The sequence below is a fragment of the Chroicocephalus ridibundus genome, chromosome 1 (genome assembly GCF_963924245.1).
Source record: "Chroicocephalus ridibundus chromosome 1, bChrRid1.1, whole genome shotgun sequence".
NCBI classification, from domain to species: Eukaryota; Metazoa; Chordata; class Aves; order Charadriiformes; family Laridae; genus Chroicocephalus; species Chroicocephalus ridibundus.
This window is the reverse complement of record NC_086284.1, coordinates 20,517,399-20,543,013: the sequence shown is the minus strand read 5'-3', so window position 1 is coordinate 20,543,013 and position 25,615 is coordinate 20,517,399. Positions and strand designations below refer to the sequence as shown.

Genomic DNA, 25,615 nt, shown 5'->3' with positions numbered 1-25,615 from the left:
CAGTTTTTTTTCCTTGGTTGATTCCTAGGGTATGCAGCTAGGTTCTGCTTCTTACACAGATGCAATTATAAGCAAGCCAAAATATCTGAAGAATTCACGTGTAAAAAACTTAAATGAGTAGAAGAAGGTTTTCATTCTTCTTCATCAAACTTAAAAATAAAAGCAATGAAAATTTAAACATTTTAGGAGTCCAAAACAATACTTTAAATCCATTCATTTGTCAGGCCTACGAATCCAGATGCAAACAGCTTACTATTTCAACAGGTTTTACCTTTTTCTAACTGGGATTTACCAGACTTTAACTTGCAGAAGTTGTGGGGTTTTCTTAAATAAATAATTCCTACTTATTAATTTGGCTGACAAATGAGTTTTCTGTAATTTCTGGAAATTTCATTCTAGTATCAATAATAAGTGTTGTATTTGCCCTTCCTTGGGAGAAAAAAAAAGAATATACTTGCACTGACCTATAATCCATTCTACAGCCTCTTCAAGCTGTTACCTATATACTGTACTGCAAAGCATCTGAAAACAAAATGAGGTATTTCAGCACATCATCTATTTATCAGTCATTTCTCTTAACTGCGTGTGGTGAGAAGGTACAGTAGTGCTTTAATATATCATCAAGATAGACAATGTTTGAATGTACATGTTAATCTACAATTTTAGGAATTACAAATAAGACAGCTATGTGCACAGTACTTTAAAATGCAGTGAACTTGTCTTCTAGTTGCGTTGACAACAGCAGGTCCTTACACAGTTGAATCTAGTTAAAAGCTCTATTCCCAGTGTAACAAATGTGACACTACAGGTACAACATTGACGGCAGAGATCATTAAGGCTCTGTTCTGACCACTGTTTATTTCCCTGCGCATACCTCCCCTCCACTCCCCTCTTCTCCCAGTCCCTTCCCCCAACACACCCGATTTTTCTCATACAGAATGAAAATCTCACTGGCTCCAGAGCACCCAGGAAGTAAAGTTTAAGATAAGAGATTTTAACCTGAAAGTAATGAAATGTCTAATGAAGTGTAGCTTCATAGTAATAGCGATACCTGGTACTTATAAAGCTGTTTTAATATTTTTAATTTTTTTTTTTTTTGGTACGGCAGAAGAAACCAGTATCCACATCCCACGGTGCTAAACACCCTGCAACAGGTAGCGCACAGAGAAAAGAGTCCAGACTGAAGATCATACAGTCAGATTGGGTCTCAGCAGTCTTTGTGAATTCAAGGAAGAATGATCATCTCTATTTTTGAGATACAGAAGGTGAGGCACAGAAAACATAAATGCCGTGCTCAGAAACACACAGTGAACCAGTGGCAGACTTTAGGTCTGTTGACTCCCCAGACACCAATTTATTTGTTGGCCCGTTCTGTCCTCTTAAACAACTAAGAGAAGATCTTCTGATATATACAACGTGGGCCTACTATCAGAGGGAAGTCGGTGTCAAATGCACACAGCCTGATTCTGCACTACCTTTTGGCATCTGTAGTCACATTTACTTTGTAAAGAGGGCCTAAAATGCCCTCAAATCAAAATCGATTTGGTGTAAACAACTGATATATGTAGTTTAATAGAGAATCAGGCTCACAGCAATTACTTTGTGGCACGCTGAGACTAGAATTAACTAACTTTTAATTGCTAATGAATTAAGGCTGATTCCTGTTTATATTAAGGCCTCTGTATCCTTCTAAGACAGTGTAACTGTGCCTCAGTGCAAGTGAGATTCAGGCTATTGAAAAAATTAACCTTTCAGTTCCCTTTGAAGTCAATAATTTTAGTGACCCTAAATGAATAAAATAACTGGAACCAAACAACCTGTCTCTATACTATGGAATATTTACAAAAGGATTGTAAAAGGAACTAATAGTAACCTGAAGGAAAACCAATTATATGTTTGTTGAAGAAAAAAGCTAGATTAGATAGAGTTGTTGCCTGGTCTTGAAAATGGAGAACTGTAACACGGGAACACACCTTTGTATGACGATAACTGGCTTGATGTTTGGAGGTTATGAGTATGCCCAGATAAACTGTAGATGCTTATCAACTCTGGAGATCAAGTCATCTTGTTATACTACTACAATAAAATAGAAATAGACTTATTTGGTATTTAAGTGCTAGACATATAGGGCATAGTTTGCATAAAGCTAGTGTGTGTTATATTCAGAGGAGTAGGAAGATGACCTCAAGCTCAGTAAAATGCTACATGATCACAGATTTCTCCTATTATTATTGTTATTAAAAGCTATTATGTGTTGCTTTCTTAGAATAGGGGTTCTCCAGCTTTGCTCTCTGTAGCCAAGCATTATTGTAGAAATTCTCTCCTCTCCAAACACTCTATTCATAACAGTTTTGGTTTTAAAAACTTCATTTTTTAGATAACAGTTTAACATTTGCTGTCTGAGAATAAAACAATCCTGCTCTATTCAAATTTAAGGCCTTGGTCCCCATGGGTTGCAGCACTTCTTAACTTACTTTTACTTCTAATTAGAAGTAGATTTATATTTTAAAGCTAATATGGAATTTGTTTGTGTAAATTAACATAATTCCCTAGGCATCAGCGTGGCTATGATAATTACCCAGCTGAGGATCTGGCCTCCGAAATGTAACTCCAGTGGTTGGGAAATCTGTTTTGTATACAAGTCAAGTAACAGCTGGATCATATGTGATGTTACATTTAGTTTCATTGGCAATTCAGAAAATATTTAATAATAAATTTAATTGCTTCTATTTCCCATTTTCGTATACAAATAAATCATCTTTTCTAAAACATTCTTTTTCTTTAGTAAGGCGTGTATTCATAGTCATATCAAAAGTGTTTGCTATTGGAGCAATCTTTCTGCTTGCTTTCTTTAGAGTTATCTTTATTATGAAATTCTACAGCATTCTAAACTTTAATGGTCATTAGCAACCCTGCACTTGAGTAAAGAATCATGTTAAAAAAGTATATGGTATAACACTTTCTTGTCCAAAACTAAGACAAGATGAACAAAAGTAATGAGCTCATCTGATCCTCAGCTAGCAAGCCTTGATTTTAAACAGCATTCAAAATGCAAAGCCCAAGAGAGGATGTTGTAACGATGATTATTGCACTTTCTCAGTGTCTTGCTATAGGATTAGTTTTTCCTTTAGCAATATATAATTTCTTTTCCTGAAGACCACACAAAGTTACTATACTTCGTAAAAGAAAAAAAGCACTTAAAAGTTTCATGAAGTTATGACCTAGACAGAAGGATAAAAAAAACAAATTACCGTTCTATGATTCAGCTATGGCATGATCTAATGTTTCAAAATCATTATTCTGTTATTTAGGTTGGCATCATCTTCTGAACACCCGATGTGCTCTTTGGCATGCTACAGATTCAGCAGATGCATTGTCTTCTGGGCTTTACAGCTTCTTCTGATGAATGTACAACGTTTGGAACAAAGCCGCTCTTGACACCTTCCCATCCATCTTGTATTGAGATTTCTCCTTTTTTAACAAGTTCATAGATGTCTCGTGTTAGAATTGTAAAGGACTCTTCAACATTCGTGGCATCTTTTGCTGATGTTTCTATATATTTCATACCACAGTCAGATGACAGTTTTTCAGCTTCTTCTCTTGTGACCTCACGCTGTGACACTAAGTCACATTTATGTCCTACTAACAGGAACACAATCTGAAAAGGCTGCACATGCATTTTTGCTTCTTCTAGCCAGTCTTTCACATGTTCAAAAGATCGTCGATTTGTGATGTCAAACACTAGTAAGCCACCCACAGAGTTGCGATAGTAAGATCGTGTTATTGATCTGTGAAGGAAAAAAAGAGAGAAAAAGGAAAATGAAAATACATTTTTGCTTTATTCGTAAATAGGTTACGTTTCCATGTGGCCATGTGTTATTTGTCTACTATAAGCTTTATGAAATATCTTTGTTTTTTTAAAACTGATATGAATTTATTAATTTACCTTCTACACACAAAAATGCTTTTTCATTTTTTTCTTACGTTCAAAAGTTACTTTCTAAACATTCTTGAAGCCAACATCTCTAGTGTGAATTTTGAATGCTGAATTTTTCTGCAGAGTACTCTTTATTAGCAAACTGTGGCACATGTGCACAGAAAAAAAATATTTGTCAAATACTTGATGGTGTTAAAGTCTGAGTCCTTCAGTTTTATACAAACATGCACTTTGCTCTGCTCTAATCACTTATTTCAAACTGAAATATGTAGGCAGATGTTGCGAAACCTGGAGTATAAGCTTACGAGTATATGAGCATATCCTTTTGTATTCCTTGCAGAAAAAATCTTTGATAGAAAAATTTGTACACATAATCATATTTCTTTGTGCTTGCAGAAGTCAACAGGTAACAGCCTGCGAAAGGAAACTACCAAAACAAAACTGCCCAAAAGTAACTGAGCTGGGCAAACACACACTTGTTACAGCATTGGCAAGGAACACTTCTACCTCCAGTGTCTCTTTCACACAGACGTTCAAAAGCTCTTTTTCGGCACGAGACTTCCAGGACTGGCAACAGATCTTTTCTATTTTTGAGCCCTCATGTTCCAGAGCATTCACTGGAAAGAATTTTGGAAGAAGGAAACCCTTCCTCTGGTTGAAAAGATTTTTAATATGCCCAAGAAGAAGAAAAAATGTTTGTTGGAATGTAGAGAGAGAAAGATACAGGGACTAAAAAAATGTTGTAAGTCTCTAATCATGAGAAATAGGGGATGATGGAGACGGTGAGGAAAGGCATTTTAAAGGAAGTGACAGCCTACCAAGGAGTGGACGCAAGCACTCCTTACTAGCATAAATACATAGCTAGGGTATATATAAGTATTCTCCAACTGAAATGAGATGCACAATTTCTATTAATAGTCATTATTTGAAATTATAATTTAGCCAAGAATTAATTCCATTTTAGCTTATGATTATGAAGAGGATGCAGCCTCAAAACCTTTGGAATCAGGATGAACTGTACACAATAACAGATCTTTCCATAATAGTAGCTCCTTCTGATTTTCAGTTCATCATATTTCATGTAGGGTTTTATAACAATTTGAACATATAATTGTATAATTAGCAGCAGTTGTCGTATTACAGACAGGTAAGTGCACAGCTAGATAAGCCTTCGGTTTCTTGGCATATCTAAATCCATTTAGCCACAGCAAATGGCATTTGAAATGGTTTTCACAGAATCATTTAGGTTGGAAAAGGCCTTCAAGATTATCAAGTCCAACCATTAACATAACACTACCAAAACCACCACTAAACCATGTCCCTAAGCACCACGTCTGCCCGTCTTCTGAATACCTCCAGGGATGATGCCTCAACCACTTCCCTGGGCAGCCTGTTCCAATGTTTGACAACACTTTCAGTGAAGAAATTTTCCCTAATATCCAATCCAAACTTCCCCTGGCGCAACTTTAAGCCATTTCCTCTTGTCCTATCCCTTGTTACTTTGGAGAAGAGACCAACCCCTCCCTCACTACAACCTCCTTTCTAGTAGTTGTGGAGAGTGATAAGGCCTCCCCTCAGCCTTCTTTTCTCCAGGCTAAACATCCCCAGTTCCCTCAGCTGCTCCTCATAGGATCTGTGCTCAAGACCCCTCACCAGGTTCATTGCCCTTCTCTGAACATGCTTGCAGTGTCCCTCCTGTAGCGAGGGGCCCAAAACTGAACACAGTATTTGAGGTGTTGAGTGCAGAGATACAACCACTTCCCTAGTCCTGCTGGCCATACAGTTTCTGATACAGGCCAGGATGCTGTTGGCCGCCTTGTCCACCTGGGCACACTGCTGGCTCATATTCAGCCAGCTGTCAACCAACACCCCCAGGTCCTTTTCTGCCAGGCAGCTCTCCAGCCACTCTTGCCCAAGCCTGTAGCACTGCATGGATGGGGCTGTTGTGACCCAAGTGCAGGACTTGGCACTTGGTCTTGTTGAAGCTCATACCATTGGCCTCGGCCCATTGATCCAGCCTGTCCAGATCCCTCTGCAAAGCCTTTCTACCCTCAAGCAGGCTGACACTCCTGCCCAACTTGGTGTCATCTGCAAACTTACTGGGGGTGCACTCGATCCCCTCGTCCAGATCATTGATAAAGATATTAAAGAGAACTGACCCCAATGCTGATCCCTGGAGAACACCACTTGTGACCGGCCGCCAACTGGATTTAACTCCATTCACCAGCACTCTTTGGGCCTGCCCAGCCAGCCAGTTTTTTACCCAGCGAAGCATACCACCATCCAACCCATGAGCAGACGGTTTCTCCAGGAGAATGCTGTGGGAAACAGTGTCACAGTCTTTACTAAAGTTTAGGTAGACAACATCCACAGCCTTTCCCTTGTCCTCTAAGTGGGTCACCTTGTCATAGAAGGAGATCAGGTTAATTAAGCAGGACCTGCCTTTCACAAACCCACACTGACTGGGCCTGAACACCTGTTTGTCCTGTACGTGCCACATGATGGCACTCAAGATGAGCTGCTCCATAACCTTCCCCAGCACCCCCAGGCTTCCCCTCAGCTTCCCCAGGCTGCCAGGCCTGTAGTTCCCCAGATCGTCCCGCTTATAGACAGGCATCACATTTGCTAACCTCCAGTCAGCTGGCACCTCCCCAGTTAGCCAGGATTGTTGGTAAATGATGGGAAGTGCCTGATGAGCACTTCCCTCAGCGCCCTCAGTACCCTTGGGTGAATCCCATCTGGCCCCACAGACTTACATGTGTTGATACAGATAATAGGGAGCGTTTGTCCTAAAGTTTGGAAAGATCTTTTCTACATTCCCAGCAATATAGTCCATGGAGTGTCTCTCTGAACAGTTCGAATGTGAAGACAATAGGATCTTACCCTCAGATTAATTCAAATAGGCTGGATATGAAAAATAACTCATGGTTTCACAAAATTATTTAAGACCATAAAGGAGGGGTGTCACATTTTGTAAAGTGTTAAATAAAGGTGCCATAAAGATCTGTTTCAGGTTTTCTTAAGCACTTCTTTGCTGTAGAGCAGATGCAAACACAAATGAGTACATTAAAATAATTCAAGTAGTTCTAGAAAGAGCAGAAGTGCGTGACGAAAACGGTATTTGATTTGGAGAAATGGAAGCTGATACAATCTATTTGCATTTAAAAAAAAGATCTTGAAAACAGTTATGACAAAGAAATGCATTAGCCAGGGAAGGAAGTAGGTTAGTATTGAAAATGCAGTGCATCATTTACCAAGCATTTCTATATAGAACGATGTTACAGCATGTATCTATGAACTGGAGTGCTGAAAAACAGCCCTCCCTGTGTTACTGGTTGCTCATACACAGGAGTCAGTACCCTCATCTGTTGTAACTCACTTTGCAGAGATATGCTAATTTACACTAGCGGATGATCTAAGCCATTATATTTAATTATGTGTATGTATTGCTTGTAACAGAGATGGATTAAAAAGCACCTGTAACTTTGGGCTGCACATCACAGAAACTGTGTGAATATATAGGAGAGACAGCGTTTGTTTTTTCTCTATTTTTGGTGTGTATAATTTGAAATTAGTTTTCTCATTACCAAAAAAATGTTGCTATACTAGAAAGACTTCAGAAAACAATAACAAAAGAAAAAAGTGACACAAAAAGTTTTAAAGATACATATGATATGTTACGTGCTTGTCTAACATCTGAGAAAAGGATGATGTTTGTTAAAATATGGTCTACAAATTTTTGAATAGTTTTACTATTAAGGTGAGTTATTATTTGCAGTTACATTTTAAGAGAAAGTTTTCCTGACAAATAATACAAAATTTTGAAGCAGAAAGTTTAGGCCATCAAGTGGGAAAAACGTCTGGGCACATGAATGTGGTAGGTTGTTCAACAGCATCTGAAACATCTTATAGATGCAAAATATTTGACTTAAATATGATAATCAGAGTAGATTAAGTATTAAACATATATTTTTATAGACAGCTTAGAGTTATTTAGAAATGGACTGTATGAAGTGGATGTACTTCTGCTCACTTATGTCCTCTATCACACCCAGAAAGAACGAAAGAGCGTTCACTTAGGTGGTCTGGTAGGTCTACCTCCTTTTGTTTTTTGTTTTTTTCTTTATAAAACTAAGTGCAAGGGCAATTTTTGCTTCTTATTAATATTGTCGCTAAAAATTATAGGACTTTTAAGTGCCTTCGACGAGGCTTGGGCAGAACTATAAGAGCCAACATCTAAAGTTGTGCTTCACTCAGCTGCATATCTAACCACGGTGCCTGAAGAAGCTTGCCGGGGGACCCGAGCGCTCTGCCTCTGCGCAGGCTGCAGCCACTTGGCAGGGACAGCCCTGCCTTCCCTCTTATCTTGCATCAAAGCTGAAACCAAACCATTGCTCCAGGTGAGTGCCTGGAAGGTTCTACTTGGGAGCGCTTCCCAAGAGCATCCCAACACCTCACAAAATGCAGAGGAACTTTCTTTTAGCACAGTGGAGGTACCTGTCTTTCACACAGATTCCTCGTGCACTACTTCACAAGGCACAGGTCAATGTTCACAGAGCCCATGGTACAGAGGCCACTCGAGGGGTTTTGCTCAGAAGATGTACAGCTTTATAGACTTTACAGGCCATGCCAATGCACTGCATATGTCTTCACTGAAAAGCTTGGTGATGAGAGTGCATGGTAGCCAACAAAAGATATGCTTGTAGGCTTGTAGATCTCCTTGGGAAAGATGTTATGAATGTGAAGAGTTTTTCTGTATTCCATGGAAGACTGAACAAGTACTGAATTGCGTGCAGCTCTGGAGTCCTCAGCATAAGAAGGACGTGGACCTGTTGGAGCGGGTCCAGTGGAGGGCCACGAAGATGATCAGAGGGCTGGAGCACCTCTGCTATGAAGACAGGCTGAGAGAGTTGGGGTTGTTCAGCCTGGAGAAGAGAAGGCTCCAGGGAGACCTTATAGCAGCCTTCCAGTACCTAAAGGGGGCCTACAGGAGAGATGGGGAGGGACTCTTTATCAGGGAGTGTAGCGATAGGACGAGGGATAACGGTTTTAAACTGAAAGAGGGGAGACTTAGATTAGATATTAGGAAGAAATCCTTTCCTGTGAGGGTGGTGAGGCACCGGAACAGGTTGCCCAGAGAAATTGTGGATGCCCCATCCCTGGAAATGTTCAAGGCCAGGGTGGATGGGGCATTGAATAACCTGGTCTAGTGAGAGGTGTCCCTGCCCAGGGCAGGGGGCTTGGATGATCTTTAAGGTCCCTTCTAGCCCAAACCATTCTGTGATTCTATGAACAAGAGACTGAGTGAGCTCTAGTAAATAGACAAACCACAAGCACCATGATTAATTTTCTGTGGGGAAGGAGGGAGAGAGGAGAACTTCCTTTAGAAGAGGAAAAGCCTTAAGTTAGGGACAGGGTAGGATTAGGATGAAAAAGTAATGGCCAAAGAGCAGCTTTCTTCTAAAATTGGGAAGACAGCAATGAAGCCTGCCATCTTCTTGCAGGACGATGTTCAGAGGAGGTGCTGGTTGGAAGTGGGAAGCAGAACTTCATTCTTAGAGTCTGGAAAACCTGCCTGTAAGGTTGAATGAAAGGGGGACTGAACTCTTAAATCCATCACTGCAACTGTCTTTATTCATGTATTTACTTATTTATTTTATATATTTATTAATTTATTTAATGTATCAAATATACATATACTCTTCCTAAACCTCTTTGTTTTTCTTGTATTCCTTCATGCCCAGTACTTCTTCGCTGTCTCCTCTCCCAGCTTCTTTTTCACAGAAGACTCCGAAGCCTTCTCAAAGCAATAGCTAATGGAAGTGCCCAAACCAATCTGTCTGCCTGGCCCTTTGTTCAAGGTGCAAGCTGGTATTTCAGGAGGGAGTTTGCCTGCTTCCTATGGCTACACTAAATGAAAGGAAACAACCCTCCTACTTAACAGAGGTGAGTGTAACCCCTTGGGGACCGCAGGCCTACGTGGCCAGGCAGCTCCTCCTCTTCCAGGCTGGAGTGAGCGTGTCGCACCAGCCACTGATGATGGGTGTGCTACAGCCTCCAGTCGGTCCACACTAAATATGTGAACTATTTTACCATCTTTGCCTGAGTTACAAAAATTGATGTAAGCGTTATTGAAAAGCTAATTCTTATTTTCTCCCCCGCTCCATATAAATAAATAGAGATGACAAAGCTCCTTATCTATGCTGTTGTTAAATATGGACTGTCCTAGCATCCTCCAGACCATCCTAAGTTTTTATTTTCATCAAAAATACTTGAATGAATAATATTTTTGTTCATTTCATACAATGCTTGACATTTGTAATAAATGAAAGGTAAACACAGATAAAGGGTTGGAGAAAATCAGTTTTTCCCTATTAGAACATGCTAAAAAGATAAGACCATACTACGTATTAAAAAAGGGAACCATGACACTTTGGTATTGAATGCCGTGAGGTTCTTCCAGATAGTTCTGTATTTGAAATTGCTGGAGGTGAGACCACTCCTCAAGAAGTTATATATTGTGATGTACAATGATACGTTAGAATGTTTTTCTGAAGGATAACTTTAAAGTCTTTAGTTTTAATTGGGAATATTTGTTAAATGCAGATCTTAAATGCTTTTGTAAATCATGACTTCCCATGTAGAGCATGGGTTTGGTTCTGCTTATTAATTCTGCCTAAACTACCATTATGGAAGGGGAAAATACTGTCTAGAACAGAAGTCATTCTCTTAGCTTAATCTAAATATTAGGTTCAAGATATAAGACCCTAAATAATAATCTCAAGAAAAGCCTTGGTAAGATGATGGACACTGAACAAATGTTTCTGAAAATGAATGAGAAGATGTATTAATCACATCAGACTATGGCTTTAGGGTGACTTTAAATCAGTCAGTGTTTCTTTCTCATTATGATCTTACTGATCTTTACCAGATGAACCAAACTTTCACTAAAAGCTTTATCTAATTTTGAAGGCTTACTTTTATGCTATGACTAAAGACTACATTGTAATGGTATTAATTTTGAAAATACGCATTGCTTACTCAAAAAGAATAAGAATAGTGTTTTATTTTCAAGCCATGTGTTAGAAACAGAATGTATCTAATATCGTAGTCTACTAAAAAGTGGGTTAATATAATTGAGGCATCCCCACAATATTTTGCCCCTACGTTCTTGAAATGAACTCTCAGTGTTAGCGCCACTACCAAGCACTTTATAGGCTTGGAAGTTTCATGATTTAAATACATTGTTGGATTTAAAGATAGGAAAATTAAACAAACAGCAAAGTAGATGATGTGAAACACAGACAAAGCAGCAGATTGCTCTAAATGGCAACTAATCTCAAGACAGAAAGAAACCTAGGGTGTACCCCTCATTTACCTTAGTCCGCATTACAGACCTGAGTCTATACTGAACTAGTCTGTAGGTTCTTGTTCTAGTTCTAGTAAGGTGTTAAAGTTAATGATTATGTTGTTGTGGTCCATATGGCACCTAGCACAATGGGAGATTCTGCTTAGTGATGCCGTACTGACATCAACGTAAATGTAGTCAGTAACTGCCCTGTCTGAGCTCAAAATAAGTAAACCGTTCGGCACCAGTGTTTGCAGCTTGCTCACCCTTCTTGTGGAAATAGCGAGAATTACTTTATTTGAGAAGTAATGCAAACAGTGTATGTTAAAGATGATTTCTAAGACCATGCATGAAATCCAGTTCAAATACAGCAGCATCAATGAACTAGACACATGTAAGAATTTTTCGAAAACAACTTCTCCAAGAAAATAAGCGCTCTCTTTCAAGAGTGTGATGGCAACTGTGTCACACCTTACTTTTCCCCTGGGAATGTCCCTAATGCCTGTGACCAAAAGAAGGGTGTTATTATGCTTCCAGTAGTTTGCCCTGCACCCTGGGAACTCCCCAGGCAGCTTTAAAGCCAGGTTTTACCTCCTCTAAAGTCCCAATGCAAGTGAACCAGAGCAGAATTGAGAATCAGAACTGCAAACTGCTTGGCATTCCAAAAATTAGATTACTTCTTGGAATAATTAGTTCTTCCCCAAGACCATCTTTGCTTGTGATCTGTAATCTTCCCCATTAGCAAAGAACAGAATATGCAAGATTTTAACCTGTGATGTATAACTTAGTAAAATATTTATAATTTACTTCAGAAAGTGTGAAACAGACTATACAATAAACTCTATGATATTTGGCACACCAACTGACAAGAAACTCTTAGCAGAAAAAGAAACACAAATGTTTAAAACTACTTCCTTCAGTTTCTTATCTTCTGGGTATTAGAAAAAACACAGATGTATACTAATGGTAAATTTAAAAGCAACTGGCTGCATGACTCATCACTGTATATCCCCTGAGCATTCCCAGGCTAAAAGATGGCTATCATTTGATTTAAAATGTATGCAAAACTCTCTGTATTTGCATTCCTTTTAGTCAAGTGCCTTGTCATTGGCCATCCCGCCTATTTGTCAGCAAATTCAAAATAAAGAGATCATACATTCTTAGTCACTTGTTTACAAGTATTTTACATTCTTTGCTGGAAAGCACAAGGAGGTTGAAAAATGCTAAGAGCTTGCTATTATCACAGTTAATTTCTTTGCTAACCCTTCAGAGGCCTGCCTGCAAACGTATGTATAAAGTTGTGACTCATGCAAGCCCAGGAAAGTTTGTTATTTCACTGTAATGCTTGTTATTGGAAAAAGAAAAAAAAAGTGTTTGTGTTGCCTGGTAAAACAGTGAAATCCCACCTCTTCAGCTGAGTGCGAGAATCTGCACAACTGTTGCAGCGGAAGACAGACAACATAAAAGAATCGATCCTGGCCAGTGAGGAGACCCACTTAACACTACTGCTGGCACCCCAGTAACAAGTGTGTGGGTCAGGTACCACGTATCGCAACAGATAAACGGGCTACACATTAGCCTCCCACCCCAGTTCATACCTACTGAACCCCAAGTCCAAACTAAAATGCGTACACAACTTGCCTGAAGAGGCAAGCACTATAGATACAACAAAGCCCCAACAGTAAGTCAATGACAGTACCAGTTTGTATGTTGAGGAATGACCATGACTCTTTTGGGGCAGGACAAGAGGGTAGTTTTGCTGCCTGTTCATGACAAAGAGGACGAAGGAGAGGATTTAATACTCAGCCCAGCATTTGAGCTAGTTTAGCTACACTATAAATGATAGAAGTATTAGTGAAGGCTCCTGGCAACCACCAGTGCAGAGCAGGTGCAGAAGGCAGATAAAACACTAATAAGGGACTGTAGCTGGCTGCCCGGTGGGTTTCACACTGCCAAGGCTGCACTGGTGCTCGCAGTGCTGCTGTGCTGGAAAGAGGAAAAGCAGGGAGGTGGCTTAGTCTCTTCAGATTGCATGGGAGGGAGAGTTACGGCAGAGGGAAATACTGCAGGGGAGGATGAGTTCGGAGGTGATGACAAAGTAAGAAATGCAGAGTGAAGCAGGGGCCTCCTGCTGCAAAGAAGGACAAAAAAAAATGCAGAGAAGGGATTGCTACCCTAGGTCTAGGGCTTGAGGGCAAAGATGAGGGAGGGAAGGAAAAACACAAGGCCACTTGTTAGCCCCTAGTGTGAACTGGGAGGGGAAGGGTAGCTGTTCCCTGGTGGGTGTGAATGGAAAGACTGGGGAAGGAGGAAGCTCCTGGTGGGGAACTGGTGGGCAGTGGGGTGAGAGGGATGGTGGGCCATGGGGCTGGGGGACACTGGTAGGCATGAGGCTGGATGTCACTGGGATTGAGGGCTCTTTGGGGCACAGCAGCCAGGTGGGTGCAGAGTGAGACGTGCTGGGGGGCAAGGCAAACTCCTTGGGGCAGGAGATGTGTCATGATGACGGTACAGTGCCAGCAGGGCAGTGGGGACCCTCAAGTCTTGGGGGCGGAGGGGAGGGGGGGGAAGATCCCGGGTCCCGTACCTGAACCGCTCCTGCCCCGCCGTGTCCCAGAGCTGCAGCTTGACCCTCTTGCCGGGCTCGATCTCCACCAGCCGAGAGAAGAAGTCCACACCCACGGTGGGGTCGGAGTGCAGCGGCCCCGGGAAGCGGCCCTCGGTGAAGCGGTGCAAGAGGCAGGACTTGCCGACGGTGGAGTCGCCCAGCACGATCAGCCGGAACTGGTAGATCCAAATCGCCGCGTCCATGGCGGCCCCGGCCTGGCCCGCCTCCGCCTTGGGGCTCTTTCTGGGGCTCCTGCGCGGCCGGTGCCTGCACCGCGCTCCGATCGCCCCAACGCCCGGCATCGGCGCAGCGGGAGGGCGGCGGCGGGGGGTGCGCGGGGCCCGGGGAGCCGCTCCCGCGGGGGCAGGACGGGGTGCCGGAGCCGGCCGCGCCGGGCAGGGCGGCGGCGGGCGGGCGGAGGCCGGGTCCCCCCGCCCCGCTGCCGGGGGCGCCGCGCCCGGCTCCCGGTGGCTGCCCGGGCGGGGCGGGGCGGGGCGGGGCGGGGCGGGCGCTGTCCCTTCAGCACCGGCGCGGCCCCGCTGCCGCCGCCCGGCCCCGGCTCCGGCCCCGGCCCCGCGCCCCCGCCGCGGCCGCCCCCGCCCCTCTCCCGCCGCGGGGTGCGCTGCCGCTCCCGCCTCTCCCGCCCGCTCTGCGGTGGCGCGGACGAACCGCCCGCCGGGGCCTCCCACCGCGCCGTCATGTGGGCGGCGAGACGGGCCCTCCTCCGCGGGCTGGGCGGCCCCGCACGGCGGCTCGGCGTGGGGAGGTGGGGGAACCGCCGGCCGCCCGCCGTCATGCCGCGGCGAGGACGGCTGCTTTGTGGCTACTGCCCGTGCCCAGCGTCCAGCTGCTCCCGTGGGCAACAAGTGTAGGGGTGGGCCCGGAGAAGGGGGATGCTCGGGGGAGGGGGAGCCAGGCGGGTCTGGAAAATCAGGTGAGAGAGAGAACCGGGCTGTCAAAACGTGAGATTTTCAAAGAAAAGTGGGAGCAGAAAGGAAATACCGGAGAAGGAGCGGAGGAACTGGACTGGTAGGGGAAAAGGGGCAGGGGGCTGAAAGGAAGCTGTCTGGGGGATAGGATCTGGGGAGGGGCTGTCTGGAGGAGTGCGAGCTGGAAAAGAGACAGAAGTAGAGGAACAAGTGCCAAGTGGTAAAGATGGGCTGGGCAAGTGCCGAAAGGGAAAGGGAGAGTGTGATCTAGATATTCACAGAGAGAATCATGCAAACTGTCTTGAGACATGGCATGATACTGGAAATGACAGGGACATACACTCTTCATTTCCCGGTGGAGCAAACTGCATGTATCGGACCTTTGTGAAAGTACCTTTGCCTATGGTAATAGAACAATTCTGTCAGTAGAGGTGCCTGCTAGAGAAATTTCTTTGCCCCTCTGGGGTGTTGAGCTAAGTATCATATTATGATAATTTTGCTGAGTAATAGATTCCTCAGATTTCTTTTAAAGTGTCAGAACCACATGGGGTAACAAACACTAACAGGCCTCAGATGGCTGGTAAGGGCATTAGAGCCAAATAAGCAGAAATCCTCTGACTTCTGGTAAACCGTATTGCAGCAGCTTCTTTAGTAGGTTGGGCTGGGGTGAGGGAGCCAAGGGCCAAGAGCCTGAGAGCCGAGTGGAGTAGGCTGGGTAAGCTGGTAAGCGACATTTTTTTCCACACAGCCTGCTGTTTTCCTCTGTTAATGTCAGTCACAGATGCAGCTAAAACCACGCCTGCCCATGGCTGGTTAGGGGCATATCCAAAACCACGTTTCTTTTGTAACTCTGTGGGGCAGTTTGTTACGAAGAGCGTTCTCATTGCCTGAGTCTGGTTTGGTTATTCCAGTGTGTTACGTGGTCACCCATGTAAGACTGGCATGTTTCCTCCTGTAAGCCTGGGTAGACCTTGCAGCTCCACAGCGTGGATGAGTGAGACCAAGAGCACCTTTGGCCCTTCACCTGACCAAGGGCAGGGTGAAGTCAGAAGAGGAGTTTGCATGCACCGCTCAGGAGATCACATCCTCCAGCCCCAAAATGAGTCTGGCTGGGATGTGCAAGCATGGCTGGCCCTTGGAGACTCATCCGGGTGACCCCAGAATCTTCCAGCAGAGACTGGTCCTGGCAGCCCTGACTCTATAAAAGGCACAGCCAGGAGCTGCCAGAGGGATTTATCTTGCTGTGCACACAGAGCTGAAGCTGCAGGATGCTGCCTGCTTCAAGAATCCAGACTCTCCAGTGACCTTTTGGGCTGGCCAGTCAGTCACCTGGACTTGGTGATTGTGTGCCCATGTGTCTCTGAGTGTGTTTCCTCCTGAACCCTGCACATTTCTCCCCTTGACTTTCACCAGCTATTCTTGTAAAAATAAATTGAACATAGCTTGTACTTAACTGATTGATCATTTGAATAACATTTAAAATAATATTAACTCAGATAAATGAACTTTCAGAAGGGTAAAATCAGTCCAGTTCTTGCAGTTCTACATGCGACACGTTTACAGGTCATTCCTAGGGATCTTTTCTAAGCATTTTGACAAAAGTGGCAGTTGCATACAAGAAGTATTTTCAGGTGAAACAGATGTGAGGTATGTGAGGATCACCACCCTGGCTAACACCCACAGGTCTTTAGAGCCTAAAGCACATGCTCTCCAGCTTAGATGCAGAGCAGATTGCTGTCCTCTGCACATCTAGGCTGGAAGAACCTCACACTAATGAGTTACATAGCTCATTTCATTCCTAACAGGTGAACAAAGTCAATTTGCTTAGGGCATTTACAGTTGAACTAAATATGTTTGCAACTATTTTCAGGTGTCCAGAGTCTGGTCTGTATAGCTAAGGTTGTCATTATAGAAAGGCAGTGGTATATACATTCACGTACATCCAAAGCACAACCTTATACATTCATTTGGGACCTTTTGAGTGTCATATACTAAATGCTACTTAAGGAACCTGCATTTGTCATGTTTAATGTGGAGTGTACAAGGTGGGTGAATTTTTTTTTATTTTATTTTTATTTTATTTAGCTTTTGTTACTTACCAATAAGTACAGAGGCACTGACAGCATGCAGTCCATCACAAAGATCTCTGACCAGCAGTCAGAAGAAGCAACCAAAAATGGATATGCTCTGCGGAGCTGGAAAGGTTAAAATGGAGAGGGTAAAGCAGCAACAAGAACCTGACCTTCCCTCAGATATTTTCCACCACTTGGGCATTGGCAGCTTGAATCTGCTCTTCCCAGGAAGGGTGAATCAAACCTAAACTCTGGGAAACAATAAAAAAACCAAACAAACCCAAATGTCCAAATCTACTGCATTATTATCTAGATGACTGCACTAAGCCATACATCCAAGACCTTGCAATCTAAAAATTCCTCATTTTTTTTCACATTTTTGACTTGTCACAGATTTCTGTCAACCTTTGGTAAGTGGGTAGGGCACCAGGGATTACACAGAGCACAGTGCTCCTGAAGAATGTGCACACATGATTACATGGAAGCGTAGAGAAGCACAGATGAAAGTAACTGGCTCGCAACTCCAGTCAACCTGAGACTGAGAAACCATGCTTTCTGCTGCCACCCAAGAACCTAAGAGAACTGAGGGACCAGTCTGGAAGCAAGATGCCATCCGTGCCTGTTTTAATTGCCTAGGCTGTTGGTCTGAAGCCTGATACAGCTGCTCATTTTATCATGGAGAAAGTTTCAACACACGTAAGCTGTTGGAAGATGCTGCCAGCTATCCTTTTGTTTTTGTTTTTTGTTTTTTGATAGAGCAGTACTGGAGGTGGGATACTCCCTACTAATGAGCAATGATTCCCCCTTCTCTAAGATGACATCAAGCCAGATAGGTTTCACCTGATGGCAGGAAGTACATTTCTTAAACAACAGCATTCTGGTAATGTTTCTTCCACAGACTTCTTTGATACATATGTATAAATTTAGTATCCGAGTAGCTGAACAGCATTATGGTGAAATGTTCAGTCTGCCCCAAAATCTTGTAAGCAGTATGAGAACAAATCTAACCACCCTTCTTACTTTTTACAGTTCATAGTATTTGATGGGTTTCACACTTCCTCCTGTGGTGTTAATTAGTGAGTCACTCCAACTCTTGCAGAAGCTAACGCTCCTGCTGATGGCTGGGAGAGACAAGGTGGGTCAGCAGGAACAGCAGGTTGCGGCCAAGATTTTAACACCACTCTTGGTGTAAGCCTGCCCTTCCGAAAGTTTCCAAGAGTGCTTGTATCTCCTCAGACACCAAAGGCAATTGGGTAGGACAGGAAACCTGTAAGACACCAGGCCTGCCAACCCCATGGTCTGCAGAAATCCTCGTCAACACTGACAGGAGCAATGGGATGTTCCAGCTGCCCAGATTCAACATCTTGATCTCGCACCCAGGTGCCAGGGGTCACCTCTGTGCTCGCTGTGGTTAGCAGCTCCACATTATGCTGGGGCTCATCTCACTATGCCAGTTTTACAGCGGTAAGAAGTGATGGGATAGCAAAGAACTGCAGAGAGAATATTCACCCAGCAAGATGGGGAAAAAACCCTGAGTAAAGGGAAATGTGTTGCAAAGTTTTGCATTTGATGCTTAGCATCGTCTTATTGCATTTGTTATTTCTTGCTGGAAGTTTATTTCTGACACTGTGTCTGGAACACTTGGAGCTCTTCACAGGTGAAGGAGAAAGCAATATTCTAGGAACACATGGTAGGAGTTATTTTTAGGTAGGAAGGTATTTTTATAGTGTCCCAAGTCTCTGTGTGTTAACATGGTCATTCATTCAAAGATACACTCTGAGCTGTTAGAAGATGTCCTTGTTTGATGAGGGTGCTCCTTATGTTGTTGAGATAGATATGTGCATGGTAGAACATTGGTATAAACATTGAAAAAAAAAAGCTGCACAACCGGGTCATCATAATCTACGGATGTATTTATTAATAAACAAATAAATAAATACCTACATAGGTATCCACTTTCTTCATGAGGCATTAAAATGACTCTGTTGAGATGATGCAAGTGAAACCACTCCACAGCAGAATGAACTCACAGAGGCAGTCAATGAAGAACAGAAACACCCAGCTGGGACAAGGAAAACTTCTAACTCCTCAGACCTGATCTTCCAGAAGGACCTACAACATAATTTCAAAGACAAGCCTGGGAACTGAAAGTCATAACCATATTACAAAACAAGGACTGAGCATTTACTCAATAGATGTTTTATAACAATTAAATATTTTTATACTTTTCCTCACATCTTACCAACTGTTAAGCCATCCCTGTTCCACACAAGCAAACAACCTCTATCTGATCCATCATCTCTCTCTTTGCTACCTCCTCCCTCAAAATGTTAGTGATATTATATCATACCCAGAGCAGTCACTCCCAGCCTGATGTTTGCTGTGTCTAGATGAGACATACAACAAGAATTGTAGTTCCCTCCCAAACATTTGTTTACTCCAAGTCTAGTATCTATCTCTGCAAATCTTGCCATCTTAGATCCAAGATAGAGTCTTAGATAGCCACAGTTACAGAAGCACATCTAACTCAGTAAAATGTCAGGAAAATACAAGAACATGCAACCTGCTCCACTAAAATACTGAACTGAGTTCATGCACGTTGACATTTCAGAGTTAATGCCTAAACTGTGTAAGAATCTGTCTTTAGGTGGGATTAAGATTGCCTTTAGGTCAGATTAAGAATCAAACCCAAAATGGCAATTTACTCTAGTATACAAAATAAGTGAAGTATTTGTTCTCATGCTTTCCTTTTTGTCATTTGTCAGTCTTGCACCTAGCTCAACTTTTCCATTTGTCATTTGGAATGACTCCTGGGATTCTGTACATCCATTGCTCTGATGAAGTTCATCTCCAACATCTGTTTTCTGTTTGGGAATGCTGGTGTGTGAAACAATATAGATTTCCGCTAACAAAGAACACTTTTTGTCTGAGCTTTGTGCCATAGACCTTTTGGGTATGTTGATCAAAGATATACTTTTTTCTGTAAGCATTGCCTTTCTGAAGGAACCCTACAATTCATTGCCCACTGTCATGGTCACCTGTTTTTCCCAGGTTCCCACTTTTGCTCCAGGCGCATTCTCTGATAATTTCTTAAAAGAAGTATAATTTCTAATTGCCTTCCCAATGTCTCTGTCCTATACGGTACCTGCAACTCTTCTCATGCTTTGTACTGTTTCAGGCCTCACAAAGGACATAGAAGACACTGATACATAAATGTAATCGCTGAGCTAATTCAGGATGGGCAGAAAATTCTCCCTGCACTGTCTGCAAAAATTAAACTAAGAACTTCCGTGTATGGTACATGCCACTGAGTTTAGCCTACCTGGAAGAACTGCCCAGACAAATGAGCTGTGATTACATCTGCCAAGCTTGAACTCACTAGATTAATCCAGTATGAGCTGTTAACACGGGTAGTGTTTCTTTTCTTGTAAATTACTTGGGTGGGAGGCTGGAGGATTATAGAAACTGTGGTGGCAACTATTAATTGGCTTCAGGGATGGAGGATGCCAAAGGCCATGTGATTAGCAGAGCCATTGCCAGCTTTTATCAATGATCTAATATAGAAGGCAATAAATAGTTAAGATGATAGACCCTTTGGGGGTGACCACCATACATGGTTGTCTGATACCACTAGACGCTGAAGCCCAAGAACTGCAACACACAGAAGCTAAGCTGTCATCCACAGACCCAGCATGTCAACCAGCCAGAATGAGTGACCTGTTCCTCTGGGGTTACTGGTATAGGACTGGTCTAAACTAGACGGGTGGGGCTGAAGCTGTGATCTGTGTGTGATATGCATCTTCGCAGAACAGGAATCGTTATCCACTTGCTATACCCGCCCTCCCAGGCAAATAAATATTAGGCTGAATATCACAGAGTACAGCACTATACCACCTGGTCTCCCCATGACCACCGGATGCACAGTGTAGACAACTTCCATTCCAAAAAAGTGACAGCTGCCCTGCACCCCTGCTTCTGGTGTAAATGCTTGCCATAAGCTTTGTAACTGGAAGTAGGTCCCATGGTCTTTCACCATGAACACCAACCTCTACAACTCCAGCTGGAGCCCTACCTTGTTTACACTGAGGTAGACGTTAGGGCAGGAAGTCTTCTCTCTGCCCATGGGAATTTAAAGCCATTTAAAAGTGGATAAAGTTTCTTAAAAATTTAAGAGATTATGTCTCTGCTCAAAAGGCACGCATCACATGAAGATATTTAGAACAAATAAGAGGTTTGTAAAAGGGTATTAGCAGACATTCATGGATGAAATCTTCATAGTAGACGAAATCATCAGAAGGGGTTAGATACCCTTCCTTTGTACTGCTTAAAAGCCTGCTGTCACAGAGCTATTCAGGGACCTTTTACCCCAAAGAACTTCAAGAATTGAACTTAAATGAGGCCAGAGTTTACAGACTGCTAGGTTATGTGATTCAAGGCTCATCCCCATGAACACAAAGGAGCAGAGGCACAATGACAGGCAGGGGAACTCCAGTAACCGCACCAGAGCCAGCTGAGCTCCTGATGTGTTTGCTCCAAGGACTGTCACAAGGGAGCCACCAGCCCCATAGGTTGGGGGAACATCTGTCGCTGAGTCAATGGAAGACAGTCGCCATCAACTCCCCATCAATCCCATTACACACTCAGAGAGAATTACTGCCTACAGAAGCATGGGACTTACTATGGAAAGTTGGAAAGAACATGTTGGGATCGCGCAAGACTTACTATGGGATGTTTAGGGGAAAGACCAGAGAAAGTGGAAAGGAAAGATCGAATTGGACTGGAGAGAAACAAGCGTGGAAAAATACAGAAGAATGGGGATAAAAGGAGCTGGACATAGTAAACAGGTTGCTGGTCAGTATGCTTGTTTTAAAGTGCAGCAAGGGTCAGGGCCTTTGCCAGCCAGGGCTCCATCCCTGGGGCGGATGGTTTTGGTGTGCTCAAAGACACAGAGAGCCAAGCTGTGCGAACGACCTGTTGATCATCAAGAAGTGCAAAAGCATCCATAAGCAACTGAAGCAAGAATCGGAAAAAAACAACAAATCAGAAAACAAATGGTGTAATCATCAATGAGGTATTCTCTAACCAATCCTGTAGCTAAGGACGTGCAAAGGTACTGGGGTAACTGGAGCTGGCTGAAAAAAGACTCTGGGGAGGAAGGACCTATGACCCTGCTCCAGGAAGCAGGACCATCTCTCCAACCTCTGGGGAACTTGGGGAGCAGAAAAGAGCCCAGGGAAACCCCTGACCCACCCATGACCCTCTGCTAGGATGACACAGCATGGCAGAAACCACCACACTGACTCACCCAATCCCTCCAGGATTGCACCATCTCTCCAGCAGAATGAGGAGCTTGTGAAAGCAACCACAACACCAGCCTTCCCAGCTTCTCTCTCTCACTGCACCATCTCTCCCATGGCACAGGGAAGTCATGTAATTTGTAAAATTTCATACATCTGTGTATTAAGCATAATTGGCAGGTTGGGGAAGGGGGCTGTAGGGGTGAGCTCTCTGGGAAGGTCACAGCTATGCCGGACACAGCCCATTCCAGACAGCTCCACCACATCCACTGCAGGCCACAGCTGAGCACATCAGCCAAGCTGGTGGCACCTCTGGGCTAATCAATGAGTTTGTAGCACCTCTGCAAAAGGTGTATTTAAGAAAGGGCAGAAAGCACCAGTACAAAAGAAAAAATGACCAGGTTGGAGGAGGAAGGAGAATACCATGCCTGAGCAGGGGCCAGAGCCACAGAGCCGCCTGAGCAGGGCCCAAGAAGCATGACTCTAAAGGGACTGCCACTTGATGGAGGAACCGCCATGCACTGACCTCAATCTCCTGTGCTGCCCATTGCCTCACCAAAGGGACTGAGTGTAATGTGTGGCAACAGAATGGGAGAACAGAGAGGGAGGGGAGAGGTGTGCAGAGAGAAGGCGGCGCGTGTTTTATGAAGGTTTGTTTGTACTCCATTAAAGAACCATCTCTCTGAACACCCTTGCAAGAAAGGAGAGTTTCACTAGTGGAAGTGAAACCTTTTGAGTCATTCTGTGTTACTGTCAGGATATTACTGTCCTTCCAAACTAGATTGTTCTGCTTCAGAAAGAAATACAGACAAGCCTTCCACCAGTGTCCTGATCTCAGCTAAAACATACTTTGAATTGAAAGACAACTTGGCAGATCTTCTGACCTCAGGAATGGTAATGAAAACTATTATCAACAGGTCAAACCCTCACCCTAACACCTGTCTGAGATATCTCAAAGCCCATTTGAGCACCTTCGCTCTCAGCTCTTCAGTTCTTACACCCCAGAATGTGTCTGGGCTCAAAAGGAAAGCTCTTTGGTTTTGTAGGAACCAGTCAAAGATGTTTAGGGATTCTACATGTTTAGATCCTGGAATGTTGCTACTCACATGCTATCACTGGTTTGAGACAATATATTGGCACTAACAGGTATGTCACACTCATTTTACCTGCTGAAGGATACCGTATTGAAAGAAAGGAAGCTCCTTATACCTGCCTGGTGTGCCATAGTAGACAAAGTTGACAAGCAGCCCTATCCACCGGAGCGCAGCAAGAGGCCGGGGAAATTTGGCCAGTGGAGCAGCTGAGGTGAGACTGAAAATGCTTCCGCCTAAACATGACCCCTAACTAGAAAAATCCGGAGCTGCCCAAGTCTGAACGAAACTGCTACATTGGGCATTGCAGCCTGGGGAGGAATCCACACTGGGGCAGCTGAAAAGCAGAAGAAACGTGGAGTCGCAAGAAAGGAAATCACTATGTGCTGATGCCAACCTCCTGTGCTGGCTCGTGCCTCGCTGAAGGGACTGAGTGTGACATTTGGCAAAAGCAAGGGGAGCGAGACTAGACAAGGGGGAGAAGTGTCTGGATTGCAGTTGAGGTGTTTTTCCTAGGCATTTAATTTGTATCTTGTTTCTCGGTACCCCTGCATCAGTAATTAAAAAATACGCAGTTGGCAATAAATTAAAAATCAGTGAATTTCCCAACATGAGACTGCTTTGCCTATGACAACTAGGCAGACTGAAAAAGCCAAGTGCTAGTCTTTCTTAAGATTATGCTCTATTTAGGAGCCCGCCTCGCTGCAAAGGTGTAATTTGGGGCAGAACGTGGATACTTGAGATAAGATCTGCTCTGGAACAGTTCCTAGCAAATTCAGCACTTAGAAGAAATAACAAAGAACAAATGTTAAAGGCAGTAAGAGCGAGAAGTTTTTGTGTTTTGGTCTTGCAGATAAGAAGGTGTAAGAGACCTGTTCTGGTGTGATGTCCGCCTAGGCCATTATCTTTTCTGAGATTGTATGTGAAAGTATGTTAGCACCGGCAAATGTGGTGGACACTGGATCCACCTTCAGAGACATCACACTGTACACTGAGACCTTATTTGATGCTGTGAGCAAAAGGTAACTCCTGTTCCAGTGGTCTTTGGAAAGTTTACCTGAGAGGTGTGATTTGGGCAAGTGCAGGTGAAATAATTTTGGACTGAGATAGGATGCTTTTTTTATGGAGAAGACTGTAGTGTGCAGGGGTGTATGTCAGTGTGTGGACACCTGCAACTATCAAGTAGGAGAAGAGGCTTGGGAGCCGTATGTTGGAGCTGCCGTAAGTCTGGGCTGGATACTGGTCACACCAGAGTGGTCTGACAGTTGGCTCCTGGAGGGACCAGGAGGTCCAAGCCAATTACTGGAGAGATCGTGGGGTCAGGTGTCTTGACTGAGACCCATATGCGTGTATATGTCTCCGTGCACGAGTCAAGGGGAGAGCAGGGGATCTGCTGGGGAGATCCATAGCACATATGTGTAGATGTTGGTCTGTGGGGGCGTGCAAAGTAAACTGGAAGGTCAAGGGTCCATGGGGTCAGTTACTGGACAGACTGAGTGTCTAAGGCCAGCTACTGGAGGGATCTATATTGTATATATATATATATATATATATGCATTTCACACTAGCAAACCGTTTACTGCCAAAGAGGTGGACAGGACTAGGCTGCTTGTGCCACCTGTGTTTGTGTGGTCAGCTGTGTATTTGTGTGTGTATATATATACACACACACACACATATACATACAGGGTGCAGCATCTGTGGGTCTATTGGGAATACGTGCAATAGGCCACGTCGCTACTGACTGCATGTGGCCACATGGAGCTGTGGCAGCCTTGCTTCTGCTGGGCTACCAGATTCAGCAAGCCTCAAGCCAATGAGTTTCTCTCACAACATAGAAAGAAGTTCCAGCATTTGCCGATGAGTGACTCTGCACAAAGTACACCGTTCTCATCGCACCCTTCCCAAACCCTCCAAGGCCCGAGCCCAACAAAGGTCTTCAAGCTTTCTCAGGTGATGTGCTGCCCAGCGAGACAGGGAAGACATGACCGTTCCTTCTTGGGATTTGATGCACCAGTTACAGAAGGCAGTTGAGCATCTCATTGCGTGGCAGGCAGCAGGAGCTCAGGTTCTCTGTGACAACTGGCCAAACCTGTCAACTGCTTACAATAATCAGAGGTCATCAAAGAGTGCTTCCCTGAAACATGGGGAATCAAAAAGTCAAATGGGCAAGATGGCAACCAGTTCTGGACAGTGGCCCACTTGCATTACCAGTGGGCCAGTGCAGTAAACAAGTTGGTTTATAATGCATTGCCAGCACAGGAGGAGGCTGGACGAGCCCTTGGCTGAGGCAGGAATTCGGTGCTGGCTGGTACAGGCTGCTCCTGTATGAG

At 43.9% G+C, this 25,615-nt stretch overlaps 1 protein-coding gene across 1 annotated transcript; it reads right to left on the bottom strand.

The window, feature by feature from the left end:
* Positions 1–945: 945 nt before the first annotated feature.
* Positions 946–14,344, bottom strand: RAB39A (RAB39A, member RAS oncogene family). Its single transcript, XM_063330390.1, has 2 exons — positions 13,873–14,344; positions 946–3,788 (listed from the first exon to the last, which is right to left on the bottom strand). Exons 1-2 carry the CDS (start codon positions 14,193–14,195, stop codon positions 3,362–3,364), a joined length of 750 nt encoding a protein of 249 aa, XP_063186460.1. The 5' UTR covers positions 14,196–14,344; the 3' UTR covers positions 946–3,361.
* Positions 14,345–25,615: the final 11,271 nt, after the last annotated feature.

Coding starts and splice junctions, on each gene's coding strand:
- RAB39A (XM_063330390.1), bottom strand. CDS start 14,195: ATGCCGGGCGTTGGGGCGATCGGAGCGCGGTGCAGGCACCGGCCGCGC. Junction 3,789..13,872: donor GCGGGGCAGGAGCGGTTCAG/GTACGGGACCCG, acceptor TTTCCTTCACAG/ATCAATAACACGATCTTACT.